Source organism: Lutjanus erythropterus, chromosome 17 (genome assembly GCF_056507025.1).
Source record: "Lutjanus erythropterus isolate fLutEry1 chromosome 17, fLutEry1.hap2, whole genome shotgun sequence".
NCBI classification, from domain to species: domain Eukaryota; kingdom Metazoa; phylum Chordata; class Actinopteri; order Lutjaniformes; family Lutjanidae; genus Lutjanus; species Lutjanus erythropterus.
The window spans coordinates 2,706,698-2,728,337 of record NC_139333.1 but is presented as its reverse complement, the minus strand read 5'-3'; the positions used below and the strand labels follow the sequence as shown (position 1 = coordinate 2,728,337).

At 41.1% G+C, this 21,640-nt stretch overlaps 1 protein-coding gene across 4 annotated transcripts in view; it reads left to right on the top strand.

Annotated features, from left to right (window-relative positions):
• The window catches only part of aatkb (apoptosis-associated tyrosine kinase b), a 73,322-nt gene extending 56,570 nt beyond the window's left edge, over positions 1-16,752 (top strand). For 3 of the 4 annotated variants that reach the window (XM_084740390.1, XM_084740391.1, XM_084740393.1), the window contains 11 exons: positions 144-223; positions 983-1,101; positions 2,151-2,238; positions 4,588-4,721; positions 5,559-5,643; positions 6,016-6,137; positions 7,232-7,381; positions 7,872-11,418; positions 12,333-12,462; positions 12,565-12,771; positions 14,136-16,752. In XM_084740390.1, the coding sequence (XP_084596516.1) occupies positions 144-223; positions 983-1,101; positions 2,151-2,238; positions 4,588-4,721; positions 5,559-5,643; positions 6,016-6,137; positions 7,232-7,381; positions 7,872-11,418; positions 12,333-12,462; positions 12,565-12,771; positions 14,136-14,164 (4,691 nt within the window). In that variant the 3' untranslated portion in view covers positions 14,165-16,752. The other variant, XM_084740392.1, reaches the window with a different exon arrangement.
• Positions 16,753-21,640: the final 4,888 nt, after the last annotated feature.

Here is a 21,640-nt window from a genome sequence, read left to right as displayed (position 1 = left end):
CACTGTGTGTCTGTTTATCGTTTAGTGTGCCTCTTTGAGTGAAACTTTGCAGGTGAAGTCCATGGGGGCCCCTGACCCTTTGGGCCCCTGGGCCTGTGCCCAGCAGTATAACACCTTTTCCTCTATTTTTGTTTTTTCTACAGTTCAACTCCTGAAATCCACAGATCTCGGCCGCCACAGTCTTCTCTACCTGAAAGAGATTGGGAATGGCTGGTTCGGGAAGGTAAGCCCACTTCTGACACTTCAATCTTCATAGCTTCCTGCCGGTGGTTTTGACAGCTGCTCCTGCTGTCCCTGCAGCTACCTGCCAGGTAGATGAAACACAGCATCAGTGAGTCTCACATCACGGTTGTTAGTCTTTGCTGTGATCCCAGCCGTGTTTAGAATGGAGTCAGTTAAATATGGCCGACATGCTGAGTTACCTGTAATGTCTGAGTGTGTAATGCCAGCCTGATCCTCAAGCTTTTGATGTCCACTTGTCCCAGTAGTGATAGACTTAGCCCTTGGGAACAAATTTTACACTGGTAAAAATGTCAAAGTAATAGCCCTCTGCTGCAGGCTGAACCGTGCGGTGCTGTATCGTGTTTTTACAACCAGATAACATGTTGTTGTCGCTCTCTCTCCCTCTGTTTCTTTGTCCGTTTCTCCTCCTTTTCCAACTCATACTCTTCACTCATGAACACACATCCATCCTCTCCATCCTTGTGTACCTTGACTGGGTATGTCCATCTGTCTGTGTGTTTGTCTGCATTCTTTTGTCTCTTTTATTGTCTTTGAATTCTCCTTTGCTGAACTCCTGCATGACTGCTTTGTCTTCTTGTCTTTCTGGTCACTCCCACTCCATGCTTCATGGGTTTCTTTGGGTGTAAATGTAATGTAAATGTCTGTGTGTTTGCCTGCTGTCTGTCTGTCTGTCTGTCTGTCTGTCTATCTGTCCTCCTGTCTTCCCTGTGCGTATATGTCTCTATCTGTACCGTTTCAGGTTCTGCTGGGGGAGGTGAATGCAGGCCTAAATACCACCCAGGTGGTGGTGAAGGAACTCAAAGCCAGCGCTAGCGTGCAGGACCAGATGCACTTCCTGGAGGAAGCACAGCCTTACCGGTACACATTTACCTCACCTGTCATCTGTCTGTCTGTCTGTCTCTGTATGTCAGCAATGGTAAGATAAGTCCATACATTTACTGAAGTACTCCTATCCATTTTATAAGTGCAATGTGTAAGATATGGCCAGGATTTTTTAGTTTAAAACATTCAAAGCAATCATAACAACAGAATATAAAGAGATCACATTTTTGATATTATGTCAAACATGTCTGTTGTGTTGCAGAGATATCTACTGAAGTTAGCATGCTAACCAGCTAGCTCCAGCCAATCTTCTCTCTTGTAGTTTCAGCTGGGAGATGCATGCTAGCAGCGAGTTTGCTGCTTTTCACAAGCTCTTTTTATAGCTGTTTTAAGCTCATAAATAAACAAACTGCGAAGCTGAAATTGTCCTAGTGTTCAACTATTTCAGTATCTCCAATTTTGGGGATGGATTTTTATAACACATGAGGAAGGGAACATTCTTCACAACTTTTACTTCCTTAAGCAGGCTACATTTTACTGCTGCTACTAATAGAAGACATTTTATACTAAACTTGCATGGATGCATGCAGTGCACAAGTTAAACAACTCTCAAATTAACTGTTTAATATATATATATATATATATATATATATATATATATATATATGTATATATATATATGTATATATATATTTTAGAATTGCTGCATAATAATGGCATCATTTAAGTAGTAACATCTGAGCCTGGTTAGAGCCCACCCCAAAGAGCTGAAGGTTGAAACCTCAAGTGATGTGTAGACTGGGAGTTGAAGCAGAGACTTCTCATAACACTGTCTGCTGCAGTGTCCATTTAGATAAAAAGCTAGATTTGTTAGCAAATGTTCATGCAGCTGTATTTGTGTGTTTCTGCAGCATATTTTTTTTTTTGTACAATACTGTCAATATGCAGTATGAATTTTCATAATTAATGTCAGTGTGGGTGTCTCAGAATGTTTTAATGTCATTCTACTATGTGCCAAAACTAAACTGCCTTGTGCTGTGCTGCAAAATGATCTCATGCTCTTCCTCCGTTCCTCTGCTCTCCAGTACCCTCCAGCACCATGCTCTGGTGCAGTGTTTGGCCCAGTGCACCGAGGTCACTCCCTACCTGCTGGTGATGGAGTTTTGCCCACTGGTGAGTATCCATCCAAAGCCAGAGGCCAGGTGTGGGGAGAACAGCTTAAAGTATGTGTGAAATAGATTAAGTCACATCTGAAGTTAATACGCACCAAGTGCCAAGTGGATGAATGTGAAAGGAGTGCTGCCAGAACCCTGCTGTGTTTCCCTGCTGGAACTCTGTCATTCCATTTAAGGATTTTAATATTATAATAAAATCGCTGTGGCGTGAATGTGCCTTTGCCGCTAAGTGTTTTTATATTAGGCTGTACCACTTTTGGTACATAAACTGTATTGAAATGATCTACAGTATGAGATATGTGCTGCAGTTTATGAAAGCCCCTGTCAATTCTCCTGACCTTTGTTTTAAATTTAAAGTCTACATTATATCCTGTAACCCATTCACTACATTAAATGGATTAGAAACTTCTTATAATATGTAGTTTATGGGATTTTTCTCTTAATTGCATTTGGCAATAGAAACATTCTTGGCAGCTACTGTAAATATTTGGCAAGCGAGCCCAAACGTGCCAATAAGTCACGCTACACTTGTACTTGTCAAACTTGTCAAACTGCAGCCTAAAATCCACCTTCAGTTCCACAGGACTGATTAGTTCAGAAGATTTAACACTAATATTTGTGGTGATATTGAAGTAATCAGAGAACTAAGAACTGGCCTGCTGCCTCTTCACATCTGTCAATTTTTAATTGACTCAGAGTGTTAGCAGAGTACAGTGGTGAGAGCTGATGAAATATATTGCTCACAGTGTCATATCACATATGTCATTGTCTAGCCTGCAGTGCTGTGAGCCTAATTTTGGCGGGCTTGGCTAAATCCTGGAACTAAACCCAAAATACTCACAAACAGGGGCACAGGCATTTTTTTTTCTTTTCTACTAGCCTTGTAACATCCCCATCATAAACATATATACGTAGACGCCGCATTCGCCTTTGGATTGTACATCAACATCACTGTCACTTCTGGGTCCGGTCAAGACCGGCCTGTAAACACATACAAGTAAACAAACTGAAACGTTTACATTTCTCAACCGATTTCAAGGGTTCACACACTGAAAGTCTGTCGAAAAATGGAAACGTTATAGCGCTTAATATCCAGAAAAAACACAGCCACAACTTTGACGTATCACAGCAACGGGACAAAGCAGTTAATGTGGCATCTACATACGCATTATAAGTCTATGATACCCTTCACTCACAGTTACCATCTTTCTCAGCTCAGCTGCCTTTTCCACCACCAGCACAGACTGACCTCTGGTGGTTCATGCTGTACACTTCAATACATCGCCTCAACACAGCATCTCTATATTAGTTTAATAGAGAGAGGAGGTCTGCATTTCTGACAGTAAAATCATATCTTCAGGATGTCTGAATACCTGGGAATACAATAATACCTTGATACTGCCCATATATAAATAAACACAACACTTGTTTTTCATGAGTTGTAGTAAAGATTTAAGACTTCCTCTTTGCACACAAAGGATTTTTTCTCTCAGATTTTGTTTGGAGTAGAAGGACTACCAGCCAAGGTAGACCTGTTAGTTATCCTGCCAAAGGATTTAAGATTTAAATGAATCTGTGAACAAAATTTAAGAGAAATAAACTTTTTGTTTGCACAGTGAAAGTCTTAGATTATTTACTTCAACTCATGTAAAATCACAAAAACAAAAATGTTGAGTTTATATTTTTGTCAAGTATTTATCATTCAGTAGCTTCTCAGTGTTCTTCTCAGTGTTATGTATTCAAGTGTGAACATTCAAGTGTTGGTAAAAGGATGTATGTTTTAGTGTCAAAATACTATTTTCCTAAGCTCTTCAAAACATGCTTTCCACCATGAGTTGACAGAGGTTTCTGTATGATGACGTTGTCACATATGAACCCCTGAGAGGGGGGTGAGGAGGGCATCAGTGCTGTAACCTACATCACTGCATTTTGAAAAGGCCTGACACAGAGTTTCCATTTGAAAAACCTGGAAAAGAACACAGATGAAGTCTCCCCTTTAAGATAACCATTAAACAGCAGATGTATTAGTGAAGACAGAAAATGTTCAGATGTACCTCTGTAGGAAAATCTGCTGATTAGTGTGATTAGTAAGATGGAGGAGGGTGAAGGCTCTGTCAAAGAGATCATTTTAATACAAAAACAACCAAGATTTCAGATGGCCAGATTGGTCTGTTCATCCGAAGCATTTCGATTGTTTACAGGTTGTAGGTTTCCAGATGCCAAGCCAGATTTGCACGATTGAACAAGAGATGAGGGACTCTTGGTCCCATTAATCACAGTACAGTGACAAGACTGCCCTCCAGTGGTCAGAGGTTGTAACATACTGGTCTTGTATTTCTCTGTCCAGGGGGATGTGAAGGGTTACCTCCGAAGCTGCAGGACCGCAGAATCCATGACCCCAGAGCCCCTGATTCTTCAACGGATGGCTTGTGACATTGCCTCAGGACTCTTGCACCTGCACAAACACAACTTCACACACAGGTAGCGAGCTATTCTGGCTGCTAAATATCACACACACGTCAAAATTATAGCACCAGGCCCGGTTAATATCTTGCTGTGATCAGTCAAATCTGCTTTTTTGCATCTCGGTTGCTTCCTGGAACAATATCCTGGTGCTGCCTGAGTGCTCCTTACAGACTCCAGCATCAGTGATTTTGTTGCAGGCGGTGACCCCTCATCTCCGGAACTACTCAAACATCCACTCAGTCTGCAGCAGCTTTTTCAGAGACAGGAGTCGATGTTGATGCGTGTTTTCAGAGATAGCAGTGTTGCACTATAGGGCAACTTCAAGCTATAATATGTAACATTTCTACATTAAAGTGTCAGAAACGCTAGACATGTTTTGTTGTGTACCTCTCCCACGTTTCCAACAATGATCCACCTCAGATAAATCCATAATTTATGCAAGGTAACATTGTGTTTCCTACTAGCTGCTAGATGCTATAACTTCCAGGATGACATGGGATACATCAGAGACTGAGGAAGGAAGTTGGCCAGTGTGATAAAACTTAAATATTACTTCATCCATGAACATGATTTCTGCCTCTCAGATAGATTTTTTTCAGCTATGATAGTTTAACAATGCAGAAAAGAACTCCCATGATCCCACGGCACTTCAGTGCTGTTAAATGTTGCACATATAAAAGGTTTATTATGTCATCTTGCAGTTAGTAAGCGTTTTTGCATACAGAGCTGTCATGCTTGTACCCTCCTCAAGTGTTCTGGTCTTATTTCATATGTTTAAATTTATAATGAAGAGTTGTAACACCTGTTTTACCCCCTTCCACCCTCCTCTTCTACCACCCTCTTTGTCACCAGTGACCTGGCTTTGAGGAACTGCTTGTTGTCTGCTAATGTCTCAGTGAAGATTGGAGATTATGGTCTGTCCCACACCAAATACAAGGTTTGTTTGTTTGTTTGAAAGTAAATAATTTAATATGTTTAGAATGTTTGGCCAAACGGGAAAAGGAAATCGCTGCAGTAACACAGAGCCATTAATAGACAAACACTGAATGGATGAGTGCATGAATGAATTAATGAAAAAAGTGAGCTAAGCTTGTTAGTGAGTCACTATACACTAAGTCCCTCAGGAGCAATGAAGCTACAAAAAGATCCAGCATGTGAGCTGCCACAGATTATTTCATTCCCCAGAGCTCATTTCACTTCTTTTATGGTACTGAATTTAGTATGAGAACATAATAAACAAAAAAGCAAACAAAGCGTGATTCTCTTCTGTCCTCCTCTGCTGTCTAACTGTATCCATTCCTCCTTTCAGGATGATTACTACGTGACATCAGATCAGATGTACGTGCCGTTGCGTTGGATCGCTCCAGAGCTGGTGGATGAGGTGCATGGAAACCTGCTGGTGGCTGACCAGACCCAACAGAGCAACATGTGGTAGGAGCAACACACACATACAAAGATGCATGCACATTTGTTCTTAAAATAAAACTCTGAGGAAGATTTCTTCACATACAACAAAATGTTGTGATTTTCAATTTAATCATAATTTAATGAGGAATCCTGATCAGGACAGTCAGCAGGACAGCTAACATGGTTGCAGACATAACACAAATATAAAACAATATAGAATGAAAACATAGAACAGAATACCAAATTTCCAAAAGATATCAAAACATTCTTCAACATTAAAGTCATCTACAGTCATGTGTACCAGCAGCTGCCGAAGATTTTGCAAATGATGAGGAGCAAAATACATAAATGTCTACTTTTCCAGTTCAATATGAACTTTGGGAACTGTCCTTGGAGAGAGGACAAAGCAAATTATTTTGTTTTACAAGTTCACAGGCTGTTACATAGGAATAAATGACTAAATACTTGGTTTGCTAAACAAATACTGATTGTCTTTTTGGTTCAGAAAGGGAGAGACTGGGTCTGTATTATACTAAATTGTCTCCAGAAATAGGACAAACTGTAAAGTTGCTGTTATTTATGTTACATTTTGTTAAAATTAGGATTAAAGTTGTAAAAAGAAGGCACTGAAAGAAACAGAGATCTTGTACAGTCATACTAACAATTTATCAATACAGTGTGTATAAAAGATCATCAAAGATTGAAGTTGGCTCTCTTGAGACCAAGACACATTGCAGAAAATTGACAAAACAAAGTGTTCTTGTAACTGTCAAAACATGGAAGATAGATTAGAGTTTTGTCCCATGGGAGCTGTCTTGAACTCAAGTTAGAGTTTATATTTTTTTTGTGGCCAGTTCTCCGAGCTTGCCCTCTGCTCTTGAAATTGTAGTGTCAACAGCTACAGCAAGACAGAAACCAAGAAGATGGAGAAAGGTATAAGACAAGAGAAAAGTACAGTTATAAAATCCCTGTCTGTGAATGAAAACAGTAAGGAAGCAGGATGAACAAAAATGTTTAGGGACTAGATCAAATATACATATATATATGCATAAATATACACTGTCCCCCTGCTGATTACTGGTCTATCAACACAATGTCCATGTTATCCTGTGTCTCAGGTCTCTTGGGGTGACTATCTGGGAGCTGTTTGAGCTGGGCAACCAGCCCTACAGACACTACTCGGACAGACAAGTACTGACCTATGCCGTGAGAGAGCAGCAGCTTCGACTGCCCAAACCGCTGCTCAAAGTTCCCCTGGCTGAGCGCTGGTGAGACACACAGAAATGAAAGTGAAAAATAATTTGTGTTTCTGCCACATGATTCGGATCTGCTCCAAAATTTAATGGGTTCTTCCTTGACCCATGACTCATCCTTTCACAGAATTTTATGAAAATCGGGCCAGTAGTTTTTCTGTTATCCTGCAAACAAAAAAACAAACAGCACCAAAAACACAACCTCCTCGGTGGAGGTAAATATTTTAATTCCTTCATTAGAAGAATGAAACACAACATGCAGTACAAAATAATTAACTTGTTTTGCGGGATGAGTGGTTTGCATTTCTTCTGCCAATTGTAATTATTATGTTAATCCTGCTAGTTTTCCTTTTCTACTCATCACTTCTTCTTAGCCATTTTATTACAGCTTTATTAATTAAAAATATTTTTGTTGGAATGGTACACATTATATGTATTGCAGAATATCATATCTTGTGTATATGACTGTCTGTTTTTCTGTTTGTCTTATGTTTGGTCTCCTCAGGTACGAGGTGATGCAGTTCTGCTGGCTCCAGCCTGATCAGAGACCCAACGCAGAGGAAGTCCACTTGCTGCTCAGCTATCTGTGTGCCAAGGGAGCCAGTGAGGCCGAAGAAGACTTTGAGAGGCGATGGAACTCTCTGCGTCCTAATACTGGATTCAACAGCCACCGCGGTGCCTCGGCAATGTCACGAGACCACCCCTCATCAACCTCCTCCTCTTTCCCTCTCCTTGAGCAGTTTTCAGCTGGTGATGGCTACCACTCAGAATCTGGGGATGACATACTAACGGTCACTGAAACCAGCCATGGCCTGAACTTTGAGTACAAGTGGGAGCAAGCCAGAGCAGACCAGTCCTACAGAGCCCCAGACTCCTCCAGTAATCTGGGTCAGGTCAGTCATCATTGTCAGGAAGCATTTTACCCACCTGGGGGCATCGTGGGAGGCTGCCCCATAGAGAATCTCAGCCATGGAGTTTCTCCGTCTTACTACCAACCAAAACATCTACATGCTCCAGGCATACTTCCTGTCCTCAGTGCCCATAGCCCCTCAGTAAGCAGTGAATACTACATCCGCATTGAAGAGCCAGTAGACTGTAACATTGATCCAGAGTATACCATGTGCTCCTACAGCCCAGACTACCAGGGCAGCAGTGGGAGCTTTCTGACCGGCAGTGCAGACTCAGGTGAGTGCATGGCCTGCCCATCACAGGCTAAGAACATGGCTCCCTATTGGTCAGCAGACATCCACAAGTCAGATGTGTACGACTCCAATGACTCGAGTCCAGCTATCTCCCTGACAATGGAGCCCCTTTTAGGACAAGTGTCGGACAGCAGCCCCCTGCGACCCTGGGAGTCTAGTCACTACGTGTCCTATAAAGACAGAGATGGGGGTTACTACTATGAGCACTCGCCCCCGTTGGGAATAGATCACTATCTGATTGGCGGTGAGCTCTCCAGTGAGCATCATCGAGAAAGCTGGGGGTCAAGGAGCCTGCGTCAGGCCTTGGGTGAGTTGGAGAACCCGCTGGGTATATCCCCCTCTGTAAACAGTCCGCCTCAACAGGCCTACAGAGACACATACCTGGACACAAGTCAGACCTCCATCATAGGAAAGAATGTGACAGGGGGCTACTACGACATGATGGGCTCTCTGAGGAAGACTATGCCCAACCACAACAGGCACCACAGCCACTCTGTCAGTATTAATATGGAAACAGAGGGGGCTCTCTTCATCGGGCACAGTGATTCAGAGGAGGAAGAAGAAGATATATTTGTTGAGAGACACAACTGCAACACTTGGCCTTCAAAACACCGCCATAGCAATGTGGGTCACCATAGACGGGCGAGCCACAGCTGCAGACAGGATGCCTACGTAGATTTCCACTACACAATGCCAAGTACAGATATCGAAGACTCCTGGCCAGAGGAGCATAGCCTGGCCTTCCACTCTCTACCCAAACCCATTGACTATCTTGAGCCCCACCTGGCCAAAGATAACAGTGCCTGCCTTAGTCTGAGCAAACATCACTCAATGGTGCCCTCAGACAACTGCAACGCCTACATATACCTGTGCCATGAGGGCGAGACTCAGGTGCCAACATCTGGAGAGTGCTGCCACTCACACTTTGTCGATCCCCTTACAGGATTGCTAGTCAGAAACAAAAGCTATAGTCACAGTTACACTCACAGCAACTACATCAGTGATAAGGTGATTGACATCCCAAGCAATGACGAGATGATCAATCTATCTCCGGCTCCAGGGGGTCCCATTGTGCCCAAACCTGCCTTGATAAAGACTGAGGACAGTAGAGAGCAGTATGTTGACCTCACGTTTGATGATACACTATTCAAAGAGAAGAGGGAGGACATAATCAAAGAAAATCCAATCACACAAAAACCAGCAGAGCCTAAAGTAGAAGAGGTGACCCTGACGATGACTAAAGCCACTCCGCCTCCTGCCGACAACATGCATGTGATGGTGGCCCTCACAGATCCACAGTCAGAGCTGAGCCACACTGGCGACAGCGGCGTTGACCGAGGAGGCTCCAGTGTGAGCCTTGCTGACATCCTCGACTGCAGTGATGATGACGAAGACGATGACATCACAGACGACATCACTGACGTAACCTCAGGCATCTTCGCCGACGAGTCCAGCGAGCTGAATGCTTCTCCTGCCTTCAAGTCGCTACAGAAGCAGGTAGGAACTCCTGATTCCATGGATTCCATGGATCTGCCGTCTGCAGCGGGGTCTTGTGAAGGCTTCAGCCCTGCGTCTTCACACCCTTCCAGCTCACCTAAAGCAATGGACAGTGGCTATGACACAGAAAACAATGAGAGCCCTGAGTTTGTACCCAAAGAGCCTCATGAACCTCGTGAACAATCTCTGGGAAAGCCTGCCCTTGATACAAGCCTTGAGGAAGACAAGGTGCAGGAGGAGCAGGGAGTTGAAGCTGAAGTATTGCCCCCAGAGGGTGAACCATCACTGGGTGAAGATTTGGCCTTAGGAAACTCACAGACAGACGACCACATCCTTTTACCACTGAGCGATAAGACTCCGTATAGAGACTCTGCCTACTTCTCAGACTATGAGAATGAAAGGCAGTCTAGGGATGAAGGGGAAGAACTGTCAGAGGGAGTAAAAGATGAGCAAAATGGGGAAATGGAACAGCACATGGTAGAAAAGAAGGGCGAGAAAAGGAAGAATGAAGAGGAGGAAGAACTAAAGGACACTGTAGCCAACAAAGACATAAAGCTTGAAATACAAGACATAGTAACAGAAGGAACAGACTGCCCTTCTTCACTAGAGATGGAGGCATGCTTGACAGAAGAGTGTGGCCAAGATGAGGCACTGGGGCTACCTCTGGAGCCTTCTGACGCTGCTTCAATAGCAGAGGGAGGGCTGGACGAATGGCCATCTCAGGAAGAAAGCTCATCCCTCGGAGACTGGGCAGCAGAAGTGGTGGGAGCCATGGAAGAAGCCATTGGTGCCCTGAATGGAGATTGTATCTCCAGTGTCAAGGTAGAGGAGGAGGATGCAGAAGACATGAAAAACTCTGTTCAGGATTTAGAAAAAACAGAAGAACCAGTGATCAAAACGATTCAAAACAGGCCATCAGGGATATCCGGTGAAATCCTGCACATTTTACCCAAAGATGAGGTGGCCTTGCAGCACACGGCAGGCACCAGGCGGTTTTCTTCTTCCTCCCCTCCACCTCCATCCACCCCTCCACCTACACTCCCTGCAACAGAGGGCCGAGGGTCTCCGGCTGATGGCGAAGAGGCGGACGAGGAGGACGGTGACACAGATGACAGCGACGAGTCAGACGAGGAGCTGCGAACCTATAGTGTGCAGGAACAGAGCGGGGAGGAGAGCGAAGACGAGTGCCACCCAGTGCCCATCGTGGTGAGTGATGACAGCGAAGCCCATAAACTGCGCAGCCTCCTCAAGATGCCAACCCTGCTCACGACAGAGAACCTAGAGGAGGAGCTTGAACGCAAGAAGAAGACGGTGTCGTTTTTTGACGATGTCACCGTCTATCTGTTCGATCAGGTGAGTGGTAGAGGTTTATTCAAATGGTTTCATTCATTTAGATTTAATGTCACTCATACTGCTAAAATCATGGAAATGATCACCAATAATGCAGCTATACCGAGCCTTTTAGCTAGCCTCTAATTTGGTCTGACTCACCAGATGTAGACTGCGGGTATAAACCTGCCATTCCTTAACTATTTCAGGCAGCATTTTCTTCCCCTTCCACTATCTGGCTAAATGGCTAGGTTGCACCAAGATTACTTTTTAACCCTAACTTTAAATTATGTTGGACCAATCTTTTAAACTATCTTAAAATCAAGAAAGATTACATTTTAACATCTTAGTTTTTACTCTAAACCTAGATTAAATTTAATTCTGGTGCAGTAAAACTTTAAAAACTTCAAATGGCTGCCTTTTTGAGATAGATTGAGTAAAATAATCCAAGTGCAAACCAGTGTGTTTTTTTTCCTTGTTGTGCTGTTGTCAGTTGGCCATGTTGCTCCATTAATTCTGCTAACAAGTTTTTATCAGAGTTGGAGAAATTAGAGCTTCTCTGCCGAGCCCTCACGAGTAGGCTAACTAGGCTAACTAACATTTTAGCTAGCTAGCAAACAATGTAGTGTTTTGTTAACCTTCTAACAGGACAGGTTAGCTATCAAACATTTATAATTGGTCAAGACACCACTCTTATTTTCATCAATTAAGTTTGTCCCACTGAACAGAAAATTAGTTTTTAATTGTGCAACAGAGCTTTTCTTAATAAATCTGCATTAACTCATTCTGTGTCTGCTGCATGTGTATCTGTCAGCTTGTTTTGGTGTTTTGCTGCCCCCTGGAGCCAGTTTATACTGCTTATACCTGCCCAGATCTGATGTTAATTCTGTCTGACAAGTGTTTTATTATTTTCCTCTTCTGAACTTCGCTGCCACCAGGAAAGTCCAACTAAGGAGCTGGTTGAGCATGGCTTCCCTTTAGGAAAAGAGGGTCAGAGTTCACGGAGAAAATCCCAAGAAAGGGTTAACGCCTCAGATGACTCTTCAGATGGAAACATCTCAGAGGAGAGTAAGTTCAAGAATACATATTTTTAGTAAATGAAGAGGTCATCTTGTTTCTTTGATTTATCAAATCTGAATTCTTAAATGTCTTATTGTTGTCTGTTCTCAGGTGCAGGATACGAGTGGGAAGACGACTTCCCCCTGCTCCCTCTACCAACATCCTCAGCGACATCTGACTCCCCTCCACCCCGCTCCATCCCCAAAGCTCCAGACCCCAAACCAGCCGTACAGTTCTCCCGCTTCACTGTCTCCCCCTCCCCCGTGTCCCGTTTCTCCATCACCCACATCTCCGACTCTGACATGGACTCTGTAGGAGGTGGGTCTCTCACTTTTCCTCAGGACAGACGCTCAAATCTTTGATTTGCTCAGATTTGAAAATGGTTTTCTTGATCAAAGTCACACAGAAACTTGACCAAATGGGCAAAGCTGCTATTAAGTTACTAATGGGGACAATAAATTTTAAAATCGTTCCAGTACTGAGCGAGGCCACTGCATCTGTCAAAAGAGCAAATAAACTCCAGTGTAATCTGTCAACTGACAACATGATGAAAGGATCAGTGCAGAGATCTTTTTGTTTAAGAAGAAAAGGCTGTTTTATCGCTCTCACTAAACTCATGAAAACTCCCATTACAGAAATTTTATCATCATATAAAACATGCTTCATGAACTCAAAAGAAACAAAATTAAACTCACCAAAACTCTCTTGGGTCCTTTCCACTACTCCAACAATCATCCGCTCTGGTTTGGTCAAAATAATCCCTTAACTGACAGAGTTAGATCTGAAAATATTCTGGCTCTGCACTGACTTTCTCCCTGCTGCTTCTCTGATGTCAGGCCTCCCCCTCGTTCCTCTCCTGATATTTCCACATTTAACTCTGTGAATTAAGGTTTTATTTTGACCAAATGAGAGATGATGATTGTTGGAACAGTGGAAAGGTGAGATGTGACATTTTTGGTGGGTTTTATTTTGTTTCTGTCAAGTTTGAATGAAAAGGATGAGGGTAAAATTATGGTTTCTGAGTCTGGTTAGTTTGGAGAGAGCAATAAAACATCTGTTTCTGGTTAAATGAAATGTATTTCACTCTTTAAAAAAAAACAGTTCTGTCTTTGTGGGGATCCTTTCCATGATGTTGCTAGATACTTGAAACAGCAATCTGAGCCTGTCGGTGGCAAAAACACTCACTTCTAGTGGATTTACTGTGACGATGCACAGTCGCCTATGAGGATTACTTTGTAGCTTAGTGTTGCCTCTCGTGGCTGCAGTGATCTCGCTTAATAATGGATCAGTTTAAAAAACTGTTCGACTCATCAGTGACTTGGTATTTTCAAAGTGGACCCAAATTTTCCCATGTTTGTGTGTCTGAGGTTGCCTTTTAAGCCTTGACTGTTGGAATAATACTAATAATTTAGACAAATTGGACATGTTTTAGCTAACATGCTATTAAAATGCTACTTTAATCTTGTATTAGACTTAATCCCAGTCTGGAAAAAGTAGAAATTGTTGGCTACAACATATTTCCACAGACTGAATTACAGAAAAACGTACCACCCTAATGAGATAATAAACTTTCTTGCCAAATTTCATAGAAATCTGCCAACATTTTGGAGAACGGTGCCTAATAGTCTGTAAAGAACACTTGTGCACATTAATCCTCTCTGCCTCGTTCTGTCTTTCTGCAGGAAGCAGCGAGGACGGGGACAAAGAGTAACGAGCTGTGGATACTTACTGCCTCTCTGTGACAATGACTCGGCCTGCTAGCATGACTTCTGATTTCTTTTTTAAAGTCAGGTTTTAGAAACACAAGACAGTGCCTCTTATCGCCTGTGGACACTTTTGAAAGGTCCGTCTTACCACGACGTAGGACTGACTTCAGCTGTTTAGAATACTGAAAAGAGTATGGTTAATATATAAAATTTACAGAATATTAATATATTACTGTATGTATGATGTAAAGAATATATGAAAGCAGGGGAAACTTGTATGTTGAATTCTGCATATTTTTCGGATCAAAGAGACAAAAAGGAAGGACAGACCTTTGGAAAGCATCACATTTTGCCACCACCTTCACTTCTTAATTTATGATGGGTAGCATTCATGAGAGCGTGGAACCACCTGGACTTACGGAAACAGGAACTGTCGCAGAGTAAAAGACACAATATCAACTTTTATGCTTTTCAAGAAAAAGATCAGCACCTTGAACAAGACTGTACAGCTCCACAGACTTTGTACTTTTTAGGAAACTGCTTTACTTGTCTTAATGAATATCAACGAGAATCCTTGAGGTATCGCAAGTAATATAATGTTAATATTTGGGTTCATTCAGAGACAAAGGACAAACAGAAGGAAGCAAAGGGAATTTTAAATGGGTCCTGTCTGGTTACAGAATGTTTTTTTTTTTCGTGGAAACAGCTGATCGAACCTGAACAACCGGATATTTTGTGACAATTTCTTTTTCTTTTTTTGTATCAGGACCATTACTGTACTGTTTTACATAAATACGTGGCTCATTCTCTCGACCAAATTGAGTGCCAGCACCACCATCACAACCAGTCCCTCTTTGTTGTAAACATCAGGCACAACATTGTCACTATGGTGACAAGAAGTGAAGGAAGTAATTTTACTCTTATTAAAGGTTTAACAGGTTTTTCAAATATTGCAATGCATGGTTTCATGTAACTAGAAAACAGTGTAAGAATTTATTGCTTAGAGACAAAAGGTGGCAGTTTGTTTTTCTGTTTTGGAGTGGAGACAGGCACACATGGTCATGGAAATCCATTTTCATGTTACAGGTCCAAAACAAACTGGCAGCAGGAGGGGATATTCAGGTTTTGGACTGCTACATAAAGACAGTAATTCTCTAATAATGACATGGGCCAACAGGGGTGGACAGTATGGATGAAATCCTCAGCACGTTATATGTAATATTATCAGAGGTGGGAACAAGTCATCGTTTCACGAGCCACAAGTGTCAAGTGAAGACAAGTCAAAGCTGACAGTCGTGGATGTAAAATATAGAACTGGATGCAGAGATCACACGTATGCAGTCTGATGAGAACTGCTCAGCTACTGCATACGCCAAGAGAGTTTTCTGCATTCCAGGTTTGCGGCCCACTGAATACGTTCAATAGTGTTTCTCCTGCTGACCCCGCCCACAAGTTCCCACTCAGCCCATAGACTTTACTTTGCGATGATGTCACAGATTTTCAAATTACTTTTCTTGGCTGTAGGAAAGTTTTAGAAACATAAAACCTCCACGGATCAAAGTTTAATAATAATTAATGCTTTCTGAGGTGTCTGCCAGTCAACAGGTTTACAGACATCCCTTTTATAATAATCGCTTATGAGGAAGATGCTTTTTTTCCCGCTGCAATACCACGAGTGGCTGTTTGGAAAAATTGGAAGGAAGGCTGAGTGGCGACGCCCTGTCTAGATCTTATCATAAATCTATGCTGAATTTCTAAACTTTGAGTTTCAAGTCGTAAACACGTCATAATGAGCTAATCACCAAATTATCTTTGGTCTCATTTTTCCCAAGTGGAGCTCAGTAATGTAACGTTAGTTCTTCATGATTTTCTCCTACAACTCAATTGGACGCCGTCTGATCGATTCAAACGGGATTTGTGGATTCCACTTTATAAATAACAGATCTTTTCATCTTCGGGCTCGGGGGAAGCTATTAAATATTTAAAAGTCAAAAGGCTCAAATGACGAGTTTAAGTGAAAGTTGAGTCTCTTTTTGTCCAGTTTAAAGTCATCGTAACTCGAGTCAGACACGTCCAAGTCTCATGACTCGAGTCCACACCTCTGAATATTACATTGCAATACTGGTACATCTTCATACTTTTTCTGAACTTCAGTTAAGAAACAGTTAACAAATAAAATGCCTGATTTGGAGTTAAATACCCGACCAATCAGCGTTCTTCATCACATTGATGCAAATATCCAGTTTTGCCAGGAAGCAGTAATGCTTGTTGATTTGCAACAATATTCAAAAGTACAACCAGAGACATTAAAGGTTTGGATACTTTGGTAGAAAGTTTGTTTTTAAATTATTGTCAGTTTATCATCATATTGCCCAACCCTACAGGCCAACATATCAAAACACATATCTGCACAACAGTATTAAAAAGGCTGTTAAATTATATTTTTGTCTGCAAACGTACTTTTGCGTATGTAAATCAGCACATTCTACATGCAGTATTTCTTAGCTTCTGCCCATTTCTACCATGTTATTTATGTGTTTGTAAGAGAAACGAGAAGAAGAAGAAGAGCTGCCTGACTTTACCGTCACTGTCACTTGCTGTATATTGTCTGTTTTGTACTCTGACTCTGGTTTTAGAAGCTGGACTGTTGAACCTTTTCAGATTTGCAAGAAAAAAAAGGTTTGTTCTAACTCGTTATAATTTGGGTTCTTTACATATAAAACAGGAAGACAAACCTGAGCGTCATGATGAAACAGTAACGGTGAGATTTTACAGCACTTCAAAGCTTGGATGGAATATTTAAGAACAATCTTGTTGCTTTTAGGCGGGACAGATGAGTTCAGTGTTACGTCTCATTTGTCTGATCAGCTGGTTGAACGGCGACAGAGGGCTAACGTCACGACCATGACACGTTACGATGCTTTGCTCTGTGTGTGTGTAAATGTAAGGAAGCGAAATGGAATGTGTGGTCGATGAGCTGAGGCTGTTTGGAGCCTCAAAGACGCGGGACACCCTACGATCAACATGTAGTGTCTTCTAAGTGTTTCTTTAATATTCTGTAACAGTTTAGCATAGAACCATCTAGACAGCTGTCCGTAATATTTTTGTATCTCGACAAAAATGCTTTTAAAGAGTATTGATGTGCTGTAAGTGTGAAGGAGGGGAGGTGAGGAAAATGTGTCTCTTATGTTTATTGTTGCCAAAGAGATGTTGTGTTGTGGTCCAGGGGCGACAGTCGGTTCTGACCCCGGACCGGAGACAGAGAGGAGGGACGTTACAGCAGCTTTGGCCCGGTCGTAAAAAGGTGACGTTTTGGTTTGGGATACTGTCGGTAACATGTGCCCCCACACTGACCTGGTCACATCATTACTTTCTGTACCTTCTATCAAATATAAATAAAGTCTGTTTTACACATCTTAAGAGATCTTTTGACTGTTTGTTGTTCACGAGAGGTGAGAACTTCTGCATCATTCTGTCTCTTAAATCATTTAAGATTCAAGATGACGTCAGAAACCAGAAAATATTCACTTTCAAACAAAAAAAAGGCTAAATTATGAGATTAAAAGGTTAAAAAATGAGATAAAAAGTAATAGTAGTGGCAAAAGTTATCATTTTTATTTACTTTCCATCTTCTAATTTCAACTTTTTATCTCATAATAATGAGTTATAATAATTATGGGGATATTTTTTTCTTTCACCAGTGGAAAGAGCCTAAATGTGGGCTGGTTCAGAGATACTGTATTGGGGTATTTCACTGTCTTTCCCAGATTCAGAAACTAACAACTAACAATATTTTTTTATGTATTTAGTGTCATTTGAAATGATGTAAAACAGTGATATTGTTGAGTGTCTATAGGATCAAATAACATCATCATGATCCTACAGACATCCAGGTACTGAGCAAAACTAAGTAAACTGGTCTTAGACTCAGAAAACACCTGCAATTGCATGTGGTAAAACATGACCTCCATATATATATATATATTTTTTTTCTTGCTACAGTTCTTTACGAGACGTCTCAGGACCTCCCATCAAAAACTGGCTCCTCCCGTCTGATCACCTGTATCAACCACGCGCGTTGTTAAGGAAAGACCACCACTTTGGACCACTACCAGCCAGAGATCGCGGTCACTTCTCCTGGAAGTCACAGCAAGAGCTTTTGACTCTTTGGTCACCTGATCTGACACAGCGGCCATTTTGAAAGACAAAAGACATACAGAACAATTTGGGTAAATACTTGATTCTTTATTTTCAAAATTAAACTGAATAACAAACACTGTTTGCCATCAAATCACATAATGATACAGATCTGACTGTCAGTCATCATATTTGTATTATTAGTCTTCATGTATCACTTGGAGTTACACTGATACAGGTTTTATCCGTCTGATAAGCTGCTGATTGTCTGATATTAAAGAGTAACTACACCCAGGCTGAACACTCTGTCGCGCTGCCATCTAGTGGTCATTAGATGCTCTGTGGTACGTCAACAGTGCAGTGTAGTGCTTCACAAAGTAACTGTAACTGTACAGTTACATCTGTAAACAGATTCAAACCTTTCATGAGGTCAGCACACTAACAGATTTCCTACTTAGAATATTCAGAGTGCAGTTGCTCTTTAAAATATCCTGTAATTAATGTGACTGCTGACTGCAGATGAGAAGAAACTGGTGCTTATGAGGTGAATTCCCTTTCACATTTAGAACGTTTTAAACTAAGGCACATTTCACTGAAACCATGTTCTGTCGTCTCTACAAAGCAAGTCTTTAAAAAACCGAAGCACATATTTCAAATCACTTTTAAATGAACTTTAAATCTCTCAAAGCTTGGCCTTAATTTTATGAATTGTGGAGGGGACTTCACCTCATACTGCTCTCTGCTAAATGAAATGACTAAATGCATAACCTCACCTCTATTAGATTAACAAGAGGAGGTTCACTCAAATCCTTAAAAAAACATAGTGTCTTATTTATCTCCAGTGGTATCTAACCATCCAGATGTTGGTCAGGTTTTAAGATATTTCCTTCAGTTACACTGTGTCCCTGTAACTCTGGATAATTCACAGATGGGACCATTTCTTCATGAAACAGTTGTTTCAGTGAAACCTGATCATCACACAACACTGTGATCGCCACAAATTAAACTCCATTGGTCTCTGTTGTGTTGAGGTGGAGGCATGACTCTAAGGCCTTGTTTAAACCTGGCATTAACATGCATCCTAGGTGATCTGGGGTCAGTTTCACAAAGATATTTTAGACCAGTCTGTGGTGGCACACTTGTCTTAATCTTGCTCATAGATCAGACTATTGCAAGTTAGACCATTAAACCAAAAAAGAAATAGAAAAAAAAAAAAAAAAAAAAAATAGACACCTTAACCTCAGGCTGACTCAGACTTAAGATTCATGTTACCATGGTAACAATCAGTGCCACCGACTGATCAGTAGCGCCTAACAACAAGGAAGAAAGAGGATAACATGGCTCATAAGTTGTTATTTGCTGACATTGTTATGGAGAGAGCAATGATTTCTTGCCTCTTGTACAAGATTTTTATATATTTTTGAACATCTTCGATGTTCCTCTCAACAGTGGGATTAACACTGTTTATTGTCACTGACATTTTTTCTGTATCGCATATCTTTTTTGTATTGTGACACTCTTGGAACTGTTGAATTCCTCCAGAGGACATATTTTCTGCTGGGGTAAACAGAGCTGATCCGTCAGATGCAGTCACTTGATCTGCAATTTATTTATTCTGAAAATTTACCCAGAATTCATTGTGCCATAGTCCTACTTAAGACAGTCAAGAACTAAAATGCTTCGTGCAACGGATGAATTTAGACGTCTATCAGAAGTCTGACTATCAGTTTTATCGAAGTACAGGTATGAAATGATCCAGGACGCATCAAAGACCCACTGTGATCTGATCGCTCAGACCACATTCGAGAGTATTCATGGTTCACATCTGTCTGACTTCCATTTGGTTCGCTGTAACGCAAATTATGTTTTAAACTGTCCACGTGTTAATGCCAGGTGTAAAAAGACACTAAAAGACATGTATGTATCTCAAAACCTCGACACCAAAGTCAAACCCAAACTACCTGCACGGTGAGATACCAGCAGAGGAAAGTGAACTAATAAGAACCTGTATCAGTGTCCTCCTGATTGTTTGTCTCTCTACATCAAAGTCTCCAGTTATCTTAAACATGACAGAAGACAAAATGCAATCACAAAGGTTTTCTCTTGTTGATTGTATTATTGAATATTTATCTGTTGAAAATGTTGCTTTAAGAAGATCTTACAAACTGCTGCTTGTACGGAATATTAATCAAACATCAAATCAATGAAATCTGAGACCCAGAACAGTACATTATTACTGTAGGTGCCCCTGCAGTGCTGCTTAGAACTAATAATACAGAATATAAGATTTCCTGTGAGTAAGATACAGTACTATGAGCAGTGTGCTTATCAGTTTGATGCTATCACTCAGCACAGATTTGTTACACAGATACTGTTGATTTTTTTAGGCTAGTCTATTTTCTCTCATGTGTTTCAGTACATTTATTTTCTCTCCATCATCTGCTGAAACATCTGACTTGTTGTACTTTAGATTATCCATCTCGGTTCAGACAAATAACAAACTTTTATTTTTTTTATTGATGTGTGTAACAGTGTCTACAGAAGCCCTGAGGGGCAACTGAGAAAAACAAATTCTGGTGACAGTCTGATCTAAATTGTTTTCTCTCCTGTATGTCTGACTAAACAGGTGAAAAAAAATCCAGCATAATGTTTCTGATAATATCTAATATCTGATAATGTTGCACCAAGCAGGGATTAGTCTTTAAACCTGATGGCTTAACTTTAGACAGGTGAAAATGTTTTATAATGATCATTTGTCCAGTTTCCTTCATTTATTTAATCTGTGACAGGTGGAAAAAGTCTTGGCAGGTGAAAGAGAAAACAGGTTGTAGAACATGGGGCAGTGGTGCACTTCAGCCTCTTGTGGCTGAAATGAGTATTACAACAACAAACAAAACACTTTTTCTCCACCCATTTCACAGATTTAAAAAAGACAACATTTTACACTGTTTACATGCTAGCTACAAAGTTAACAAAATGTTACAAATTGTTTGCTAGCTACTTACAAAGTTAAAAAATGTTACACTGTTTGCTAGCTAGCTAAAAACTTTACAAAATGTTGGCTAGCCAGCTAAAAAGTTAGCCATGTTAGCCTACTCATGACGGCTTCACAGAGAACCTCTAATAATAATAAAAGATTAAAAATGAAACCAAAGCGAGTAAGAGTAAAGAAAAAAAAAAGACTGCCTGGCAGAAACTGGCAGGTTGTTTTAACTGGAGTGAAAGAAAGAAGAAATACATCATAAAACTCAGTGGGGTTGAATGGTGTTTAACTTTCTTTGGGAAAGTTTCAATCCATCTCAAAATGGCAGCCATTTTTAAGTTACACTTCCTAAAGTTTAAGT